Source organism: Hipposideros armiger, unplaced genomic scaffold (assembly GCF_001890085.2).
Source record: "Hipposideros armiger isolate ML-2016 unplaced genomic scaffold, ASM189008v1 scaffold_107, whole genome shotgun sequence".
NCBI classification, from domain to species: Eukaryota; Metazoa; Chordata; class Mammalia; order Chiroptera; family Hipposideridae; genus Hipposideros; species Hipposideros armiger.
In genome coordinates this window covers 2,505,074-2,516,149 of record NW_017731457.1, presented here as the reverse complement: position 1 = coordinate 2,516,149, position 11,076 = coordinate 2,505,074, and the positions used below count along the sequence as shown (strand labels likewise).

The following is an 11,076-nucleotide window of genomic DNA, read 5'->3' as shown; positions in this document are numbered from 1 at the left end:
CTAATTCGAAAAAATATATGCACCCCTATGTTTATTGCAGCGCTATTTACAATAGCCAAGACTTGGAAACAACTGAAATGCCCATCGGTAGACGACTGGATTAGGAAACTATGGTACATTTGCACAATGGAGTATTACTCAGCTATAAAGAAGGAAATCGTACCATTTGCAATGATATGGATGGACCTAGAGAACATTATGCTAAGTGAAATATGTCAGTCAGAGAAAGACAAATACCATATGATCTCACGTATATATGGAATCTAAAGAACTGAATAAACGAGTACTGCAAACAGAAACAGTCTCAGAGACACAGAGGAAAAACTGATGGTTGCTAGATGGGAGGGGGTGGGGATGAGGGAGAAGGGGAAGGGACGAGAAAACATAAATATGTAACTGCAATATTGTCTCAGGGATAGAAAAGACAGTTTGGGGAATATAATCAATAATGTTGTAAATATTTTGTAGGGTATCAGATGGTCACATGTCTTGTTAGGGAGGCCACTTCATGGATGGGGTAAAGGCTTGATCACTGCACTGTACACATGAAGCTGATGTTTTATAATATTATATGTCAACTATAATTTAATACATATATAGTCAGGGATGTGGAATATAGTGTGGGAATGGAGTCAATGGAATTGTAATAGATATGTATGATATTGGGGGGGGGACAGTGGCTGGGGGCGGGAGTTGTCACTTTGTGAGAGGTGAAAAGGATAATTATTGCATTGTTTTGTACACCTGAAACATAATAATAATAATAATAATAATAATAATAAAAAGAAGCTCTACAAGGGTTCGTAAAATACTAGGAACACTAGTGGTGAGTGGCAGGGACAGGAGTGGGCTTTCCACTGCATGGTTTATGTTTGGGATTTTAACCATGTGAATGTAGTACCCTCTCATACAGTGAAATGCTTAAGTAAATGAAAACAAACAGATAAAACTGGCTGTGCCAGGATCACAGCTGTGTGAGGTTCACATATGTTCATGGACAGAGCCTGGACTGGGAGGGAGGAGACGGGACGGCATCCTGAGTTAGGACAGTCTATTCTTACACTTTGGTTTGCTCAAGAAGTAAACATTCAAAAAAACAAGGGAACTGTCCCAGCAACAGCAGAGCAGCTTTGGGGCTTTGGTTAGATGATAATGTACACGTAGGGGGGCCGGGCCTGGGTTCCCACCCACCCCCTCCTGTCCAGTGCAGCTGGTCTTCTGGTGGGGTCCCCCAAGCGTCCACCAGGCCAAGACTCGCTGCAGAGAGCACAGAGAGAAAACTCACCGTCTTCTTCATCTTTTCCACGAAGCTGCTGTCCTTGACAGAGGAGGCCCTAAAAAACATAAGTGTCCAATGACATGGGATGCATGAGGCAGCGTGGAGAGGCTGGGCCAGCTTGGCCCTGTACCGTTCCTCGGTGACCACACAGGCAGCTGCCTCTGGTCCAGTGCCGGGGAGCCAGGCCTCTACTCCCCACCCCGCAACAGTAAACCCAAAGCTTCTCCAAGACACCAACAACCTAGCAGAGCCAGGACCCCCACCCCCAGATAGATGAGAACAAAACGGTCAAGCGCCTTCCTTCCCCTCCATCAATACCCACAGCCCACGGTCCTCATGCCTGATCTCACCTCCAATCCCTGCCTGAGTCTCCTAAACACAGGTTTGATCACGCCACTTCCTACCCCACTCGCAAACCCTCAATGGCTCCCATGACACACAGGACAGGGGTCCACAAGTCCCTTCAGATTCTGTGCCCAGCCTCGCCTGACTCCCTCAGAATCCCGTCAAGCCATCACTTCCACCCAGAGCATCCTCGGTCCACTTCCTCATCCATAGACACCTGCACCACCCCAAGGCCCTTCCCAAGTACCAAATCCCTGGATTCCTCCCCCTTCCCTGCAGTGAGGCCACATTTCTTTGTTCCCTTCTGCCATCCTGGCACTTTCTAGAGACCTGAACCTGGGCTCCATCTCCTCCAGGGAGCCCCAGCCACTCACCCCACCACCCCGTCAGACTGCAGCCAACAGCAGGGTCTCTGGGTGGCCAGAAGGCACCAAGTCCTCACACAAAAGCTTGTGGTACAGACTGGCAGTGGGATGTGCAGGTAGGTGCTGAGTATTCCCACTTCTCTCCATTCAGGACAATGGAGCATTACTTAGCAAATGCTTTTTACAGAGTGGCCGAGATTATCCTATTTCCAATCCAGACAAGTCCAGCCCTAGAAGCTGCATTTTTCATGAACCACAATGAGCCATAGATAAGAGCAGGGCAGAAAGGGACTCGATGCAGTATGAAGATGCCCAAAGTAGACTGTCTGGGCTGGGGTGGGCGGCCAGCCTCAGGGAGGGTGCAGAGCCTCCATCTTTTCTCTCCCCACATCGGGGCTCCCTGGAGCCCACCCAAAGCTGCCTTCTGCCTTCAGCCTGCCAGCCGGGAGTCCATGCTGGTCAGGGGGCAAGGATGCAATTGGAGATGGCCAGGCACTTTGGGACCTGGGCGACATGTTGGAGTTGTGGGGTCTCAGGGAGGGTGACATGAGATCACATCCAGAAAGCCCATGCCACAAAGCAGGCCCATCCCCACCCCCAGTACAGGGGGAACTGAACGCTTATTTTATAGATGAGTTGATCGACGCCTGATGGCAGAATTTGTGCCTGGTCCCCTGGCCAGTAAGTGGCCAGGCAGGGACCAATCCCAGCCTGACTCCAAGGCCCCTGCTCTTTCCCTTTCATCCTCCTGCAAGGGGGAAAGTGTACTAAAATGTGGAGTGCACGCGCATGCACAAACACACACTCATCACAACTGCATAAAAGCGATGTCCCTCAGGGCTAGAGGTGTGGGGTCCATGGAAAAACTTACGTTAAGTGAGGGTTTCTTTTAAGGATGCCTCTGCAAGGCTGTTTAAGACACATAATTGTAAACATAGAGATAGAAGTTTCACGTTTAACCCCCTGCTGGGTTTTTTACTAGGTTAGTAAGTCCAGGACTATTAGGACCTACTAACCTATATTTTAGTATGAAATAGTAGCCTATTTTCTGGGCTTGGTGTTAAACAATATTACACGTGGGGCCCCATGGGAGGCAAGGCTCAGTGCCTGACTTGGCCACTCCGGCTTCTCACCTCTGTCCCGAAGGCACTGTCAGTGCAGCGGCCCCATGAGGGGCAGGAGGAGGGAGCTGGGAGCCAGCTGCCCAGGCTTTCCAACCCAGGACGGCCCTGCCCCTGTCTCCCCATTACTCTAGCATCCCCAGAGCAGGTCTATCTCGACATGAGCAGGGCCAGGCCAAAAGCACGGGTGGAGGCCCTCAGGCCCACTCCATTCTCTTCCGGCTTCCAGCTCCAAGTCACACTCCAAAAGGGTCTTGTGTCTGGACATCTTGATGCCCAGCCACTAATAGCCACGTCTTTACTACCCCCCTAGTTTATTCACAGTTTAAACTAGAACATAAGCTTGAACACTAACTAAATGTCTATCTGCACTAATGACAAGCTTGCCAAGACTCTTTGGTGAAGAAAGCAAGGAGCACAATGGTGTGACTCTGACCACTGGGTTCCTTTTGAATTCTGAGTCACGAGAATATATTACCTACTGAATATAAATCAGGCGTAAATTTAAACTGATGGTTAAGAAAAGTATCAGCAATCTAGACAAACATTTCTGATGAATTATTATGAGAAAAAAGGCAGAAACAAAATTAGATGCAATTTCCATTTATAGGAAATGTGCAGACCAGGCAAATCCATAGACACAGAAGGTAGACGAGGGGTGCCAGGGGCTGGGGGTGGGGGACCAGCCTGCCTAATGGGGACAGCGTTTCCCTCTGGGGTGATGAAAATGTTTTGAATTAGATCATGAGGATGGCTGTTCAACACTGTGATTATACTAAAAGCCACAAGACTGTACACTAAAATGGTTGAAATGGTGAATTTTAAGGGGTATAAATTTTACCTTAATTAAAAAAAAAAGAATGAACTAAATGCATTTAGTTGACACCTAAAAAGGGCTGGGCTTGAGTTTTTGGAATATTTACTTATATAGAACACTTCTTTCACAACTTCTTAACCGCTGCTGTTCACCGTGTATGGATGCGCCATGGCAGAAGCTCTGGCAGAAATTCTGGTAGAAATTTAGAATAACGCAGAGTGAGGCAAAAGACGAGCTACAGCTGTGCCACCAAGGTCATAACCACATCTTCCTTCACACTCAACCTCTTCCAGGGTATCTTGTATGACTGACAGGAGGAAAACAAGAATCTGTGTTCTTAAAAAGAGTGCACACCATTAATTATTCATAGAAAAAGGACCTGAAGAGGAATACATCTTGAGAGAGAACACTGAAGGGTTAGGATAAAGGATGAATGAGGTGGTTCCCAGAATGTTCCCAATTTTTGTTTTTCACATTATTTTTATAATTAAAAATACATTTTATAGTGACAAAGAGGGGGTAACTCCAATGTCTAATAAAAGGGGAGAGACTGCACACGTTATAGCCCATGACACACACAGTTCACTACTAAACAGGACAGCGCAGGTCATTACTGTGGTGGAAAAGCAGGTTACAAAATAATATGGGTGACACCATCCCTCCGTTTAAAAGGCAAGGAGTAGAAAGATACACACTAACACGTTGAGAGTTGTTCTCTCCTAGGGGAGCAATTATGAGTCTCCCCCCACCCCCCTTTTTTTTTTCTCATGTCTATTCCCAACTCCCCCACCCTTCTTTTTTATAATGAACATGTAATGCTTTTATAAAAGGAAAATTGAAGTTATTTTATGTTAAGAAATGTTGTGCATGGATATGGATTGATTCTGAAGGCTCCAATGAGGAAACTTAAAATAGCTAGGCCCCAAGTAGAGGCCCATATCAGAGAAGACATTCTAGATACAAGGACGGAGGCCAGGGATTCTGAATACACCTCACACCATGGCCCATCTCCCCCAGCTCCGCCTTCCAAGTGCCCTGGGCCACAAGGACTACTCAGTTTCTCTTGGTTCCTCAGTGCCTTTGGACGCAGTGCTGCCTTTGCCTAGCATGTCCTTCCTCTAACCATTCCCCACAAACTTCTACCTACCTATCCATAAGACAGAATGTATAATTTCCTCATCAGAGCACCTTTCCCAGCTCCTCAGACAGTAAGGTTAGTTGTCACCATCTTGGATACATCACTCCAGGCACTTGATTCAATGTATCCTCATTGCTCAATCTGAGGTCTGGCTTTAATAATTTTTTTTGGGGGGGGAAGGGAGAGGAATTACCGGTGTATCTCTTTGCCATTGGCACAATGCCTGGCACTCGGCATATGTTTTATCGGCTTCTGGGGCGGTCAATCTTGAGTCCTCTGCCCAGCAGGTTGGCAGAGGTGGTCTGAGAAGGCCTTTTGAGGGCTCCCTTACCCACTTGAGGGCCGAAGAGCCAACAACTGTCTCTTCTGAAAGGACAGAGGCTTCTGTGGAAGCTATATCTTGAAGGTGGATTTGAAGACTTGCTGAAGAAAGGGACAAGAGGCACCCCTCCACACAGTGAGTGGCGGGCTGCTCTTCCACCTACGGGTGACATGTGCCAGCCTGGGTGGGGAGGGCACTGTGCCAGCACCACAGGCACGAGACTAAACAAGGCAGCCTCTACTTTCCAAGGGCCGTTCACTAAGTTGGGAAAGACAGGCCACAGGAGAATCACGGCAAAATGGGAGGGGCCGCGTATCAGAAGCAGGGACTCGAGTTCAAATCCTCGCTCTGCCACCGAATGGGCCTATGAGAAGTCGTGGCCTCCCAAGGCCCCAGACTCCTCTTAATGAAAATGCTGTGTCGTGGCTCCTGCAGCCCCCATGCCGTGCAGCATCTGGAACACGGCTAGCGCTCAGGGGTGAAAAGGGTGTTCTAGAAATAGGAGGCTGCCTGGGTCACGCTGTGATTTCCACGGCCCAGCAGCGCAAGGTGGCCAGTGCTAAGACCAAATGACTGGCTCAGACGGCCTGGGCCACAGGGCTTCAGCAGGCACTATGGCTGGAGAAACCAGGAAGGGTTTCTCAGAAGCGCTGAGCTCTGTTCTCAGAGACAAAATGGCTCCCGAGAGAGAAAGCCACAGGACCTGGCAGCTGAGGGGCTCCCGGATGAGGCCCACACGTGTGTGTGGGGTTGGGGGGGGGCACAGGGAGGATGGCCTGTGTGGCCTCCTGATGCAGTTGCATAGGGCTGGAATGCCAGGCTGGCGGCTCTGGGAATGAAGAGGGAAGCCTTCCGGGCACATCTGGCTGGGAAAATCAGAGGCGGGCAAGCCTGGCCCGTCTCCGGAGGAAGGGTTCTCCCAAGAGGCATGAACACTTCTGAAGGCCAGCCCCGATCCCTTCACTAGATTCAGCCCCCAGGGAAAGGAAGTACACTCCCACCCTCTCCAGGGATGGTTTCCGGAGATCCGGGGCAGACCGAGGTCCATGAGGGGAGAAGGGAAACCCGAGGGGACTGAGGAAGGCCCTGTGTCGCTAGTCACTGGCCCAACAGTGCAGTTGCCTGATGTTCCTACTAGTTACACCTGGCCTGTTGGGGCGCAGCAGAGCCTGTCTCCCCACTGCTGCTCAGCCCGCATGGGTCTGAACCTGAGTGCCCTCAACTGGCTTTACCCACTGAGAGCTTCACACCGGGATTTGCACATGGAACCTGATCTTTCACAGGCAGAGGAGTTGGTGACGGGGCCTTCCTGGTTTCCTATCCAAATCTTGTCCTTTGGGAACAGGGACACGCAGCCTGCAAATGTGGAACTTGAGGGGCCAGTAGTGCCCCAGCCCAGCCCAGCCCCCCCGGAGAGTGCCCTCAACGCTGCTGGTTAACTCTCCCCAGCACCCTCTTCATGCCTGCAGGGCGTTCCTGACCAAGAAAGAGCTCCATCCACACTCCAGCATTAGTGTCAGGTGTCCCCCAGCCAGAGGGGCATTGACACAGTCGCTGCTGGGGACACCATCTGGAACTGACCTTCTCAGGGGGGGCTCGTCCCGCGGAGATGAGTATGTGCACCCCATGGTTTCTCACTCCCAACTCCAGGACTTAAGGAAGCAGGCAGGTTACAGTGCTCTCCTGAAACTGGGCAGGGAGCCGGCAGCTAGGAAGTCGGGTCCTGTCCATCCTCGACACAGGGCTGGAGGGGCCCAGGAACTCTGAAAGTGCTCCTGGGTACCCCAAAGTCCTCTCAGAATCTCAGCCCAGGCCCTGCGTGCATCCGTCCCCATGAGCCTGAGAACACTGCAACATCTGGAGGTTCCAGCAGGGAGGAACCAGGACTCCAGGCTGAAAGCTCCCGTGATCCCCTGCGTTTGGGCACACACCCCTCCTTCTTCGGTATGGACTGAGGGAAGGAGAAAACCTTCCCAACCCCAACTCGGGTCTCCTTGGAAACTGTTTATATCAAAGCCTTTTCTCTCCACATCCTCCCCCTTTCCCATTTGAAAAAAAATAAATAAAAGGAAGTCATGGAGGCTGAATAAAGCTCTTCTAAACACCACAAGGCAGTTGTGCAGGTTGCTATGGCAGGGCCGTCTCTCCATAAAGGAAGCTGCATTGATCCGGCTGCCAGGGCGCCTTCAGGATCATATTAAATTAGATCTGGTTTGTGTCTTCCTCCCCACAAAACAACTATGGGCAACAGAGCCTAAGACACGAGTCAGCCTGTACCTGGGAGCATACTGTGTGCTGTGAGACCAGCACATCTTACCCTCCCGTAGCGTAGCAGGGGTACCGCCAGGCAATGTGGTCGCTGTTTGCTACTGAGATGTTTTGTCTTAAGGAGCATCCGGCAAAGAACCCAAGTACAAGCAGCCCATCTCAGAGGCCGCAGCTGGCCCAAGCTCCGAGCCCAGAGACCACGCGGCTCTGGAATGGAGCACAAAAGGTTCCAATTAGGGCTCTCCACTCCTAAATTAGGAGCAGGAGTCTCTCTGGTTCAGACTTCAGAAGTCAACTGCAGCCCGCTGTGTGGGGAAGACGAAAGGGAGGGTGGACAAAAGCACTGAGTCACTTGGACAGAGATGAACCAAGACGTCCCAGTGTGATTCATTTTGTTTCCCATCCCAGGCAGCACTCAGGAGGATTTCTGGAAACTGCAACTCAGATTTAATTTTCTGCACAGTGGAACTGGTTTCTTCTGGGACTTTCCCTGCCCTAGGTGACACATGGGGCAGCTGCTTTTGAACAGCTCCCCTCTGGGGCCGTGTGTGGTTGGCAAGTTCTCCAACCCCCAGGGTAGCATGCCCCAGCTGTCAGAGGGAAGGAGAGCTGAGGCACGACATGATGGCCTCGGAGCTGTGGGGCAGGCTGGCTGGGACAGGACCGACTGTGACCCTGAGGCCTCTCCCACGGGAGGCACAGCTCCACCAACGGGCCCAGGTTTCTCTATCGTGGGCAATGGAGTCCCACAACCTTGGGGCAGAAAGCTAATGAATGATGGAAGAGCTGCTTTTGGTGAAAACAAAGTGGTTGGCCAGAGCTTAAATAAAAAACAGCAGCTCTCTCCACTGATGGAGCGAAGAACAGAAACCAGCACTGATGGACTAGCAGAGTGGAAGGTGACAGCGGGCCTTTGGCAGGTGAAAGGTTAAAGCAGGCGTGAGAGGCCACAAGTCAAAGACAAAAAATGGGAATGGGAACTACTACTTATGGAGTGCCTACTGTATTCCAGCTACTATTCAAAAAGCTTTATATTTTATTTCATTGAATCCTCCCCAGCCTGTGAAGTAGGCAAGGGTTTCTATCCCCATTTAGCAACCAAGGAGGATGAGACTCGGGGGCGAAGTGGTAACTCAACTCCAGGCCTGTGAAAGCTCACGTCCACTCGCACTGAGCACGGCTATGCCTCCCTGTCCCACCCTTTCAGTCAAGGCACAGAAGTCCCAGTTGTGTCCCCAGGCATGTTCAGAAAGCATACTTCACAGTCCTTCCCAGGGATCCTAGGTCCCTGTCATTTGGGGTGCTCTGAGGCTCGAGTGGGCTGCTATTTCCCTCATAGACCCCCCCACCCATATAGCCTTCAACATGTATCCACCAACATGCAGACCAGGACCCCACACCCTGCCACGGCCCTGACTGCCTGTCCTCGGGCCTCTCTCCTGAGCCTAGAGACTACGTCGGATGGTAGGCAGGGTGACTGCTATTGTGCAGGAAAGCGAAGGGAGAGACTGAGGTCCAAGGAACCGCTCAGGGATATTCAGCCCATCAGTAACAGAGAAAAAGCCACATTCTCTGTCACTGGGATGACTTGGTTTTTATCACAAAGTGGCACTGCCATCATATGCAATCAAAGGGAAAGAAAGCAGGGTGGATGGGGGGACAGCGATGGGGCTGGGATGGGGAGCTAGCAGGAGTGAGAGCAAAGGTGTGGGAAGAGAAGCCCTGAGCCACCAGCACTAAGGGCCCTGATGGCGCCCAGCTCTGCATCGCCCACCTTTAGAGTTGCAGGCACTAGCCAGAAGGGCAACACCACCCCAATCTCATCAGGAGGCAGGGAAGAAGAAAAGGCCAACGAGGGCCAGGTGGCAGCAGAAAACGCAGGCCTGTGCTTGAAGGGCAGTGTGAATATCCCGAGTCCATTTCCTGGCCGTTTGCACTGACGGTGGGAGCCTTCAGGCATGGGCCACTCTCCACGCCCACTGAGGCCTTCTCCGAGTGCTTTTCTCTTTGTAAAATGCATCTGTGTTTCTTTTCATGTTTGGCAGAGCTAAGACCCTCTCTATAGAAAGAGTGACCCTGAGCTAGATGTGGAAAGAACTCTAGCTCACTTTCCACATGTCAGCACTCGAAAGATAAAGACAGATAGAAACGAAGCAAACAGCCTTGACTCCTGGCTTTCCTGGCCCTTCTGTCCAGAGCAAGTCCCAAGGTCACGTAGGAAAACGAGCTCTTTGGGGGCTTTTCAGAAGCTACCCCCAGTGGGATGCAATCAGCAAAATCCAGACTGTGGGAAACTCTGTGAAACAAATGATCTGGTTTCTTCAAAAATGCTTCAAGGGAAAAACAGGGATGGAGGGAAAGCCCATGCTGTAGCTACGTACTTCCATTTGCGTGACCTATGGGGAAAAGCAACGCTACAGGGCCCAAAATAAGATCAGTGGTTGCCAAGATGAAGCCCGGGGGTGAGGGGAGCTTTTTGGGATGATGCAATATTCTATATCTTGGTTGTAACACTGGTTATACAACCGCATACATCTGACAGGACTCATAAAACTGTATACTGAAACAGTGAATTTTACTTCATTTTTCCTAAAAGGTGAATTTTATTGCATGTAAATTATAACTCAATATACCTGACTCCCCAAGAGAGAGCTTTATAAGATTTGTTAATCAAGTGTAATGTATGGGTCTAGTTTAGATCCTGAATTTTTAAAAAACTGTTTAAAAAATGTTATCAGTCCACCAGGGAACTATGAATGAATGCTGATGGTGTATCTGACGATACTGAAACTTACTGCTGACTTTTAGGAGTATGGCATTAAGTTATGTTTAAAAAGGGGAGTCCTTGAATTTCAGAGGACTGAAATATTTTCACATTTCCATATAATTTCATAGGAAATATTTCCAACTTTCTGTGAAATCATATAATTTCTTTATTCATAACTCCTACGAATTATATGATTAATTATAAAATTATAGGATTGCGTGAAGAGAATCCAGGCGCAGTGGGGAGGGAGAAGATCAGATCGGTGAAGAGAGGATAATTGTTAAAACTGGGTGATGAGCGCATATGAGTTCATGCTTCTATGCTCTATGCTTTGGTGTTTGTGTGAAATGTTCCATAATAAGCTTTGTTTTTCTTTAAGGCGCTCTCTGACACCAGAAGTGTGGCAGAGGTGGGGGTGGGGTCGAGGATGGGGGCACAGGGCAGTGCTTCTCAGAGCAGGGGGCCAGCAGAGGAGCACAGCGGCCACCAGCGGAGGTGGAGGCTGTGGTGCAGGCCCCACTGAGAAGTATGGCCCTGCTCAGTGCCAGCCACTGCTGGCAGGCGCCACGGTGGACCCGAGGTGGCCAGAGCCTCTGACTGTTCAAAAGAAGCTATAAATCTAGGTTTTATGTGAAACTGCCAGCCTTTCATTTA

The 11,076-nt window shown here is 50.1% G+C and overlaps 1 protein-coding gene across 1 annotated transcript in view; it reads right to left on the bottom strand.

Moving 5' to 3' along the window:
- The window catches only part of POR (cytochrome p450 oxidoreductase), an 80,102-nt gene that overhangs the window by 18,607 nt on the left and 50,419 nt on the right, over positions 1–11,076 (bottom strand). Inside the window, exon 3 of the mRNA XM_019646834.1 lies at positions 1,286–1,334. Within this exon, the coding sequence (XP_019502379.1) occupies positions 1,286–1,334 (49 nt within the window). The remainder of the gene's footprint in view (positions 1–1,285; positions 1,335–11,076) is intronic.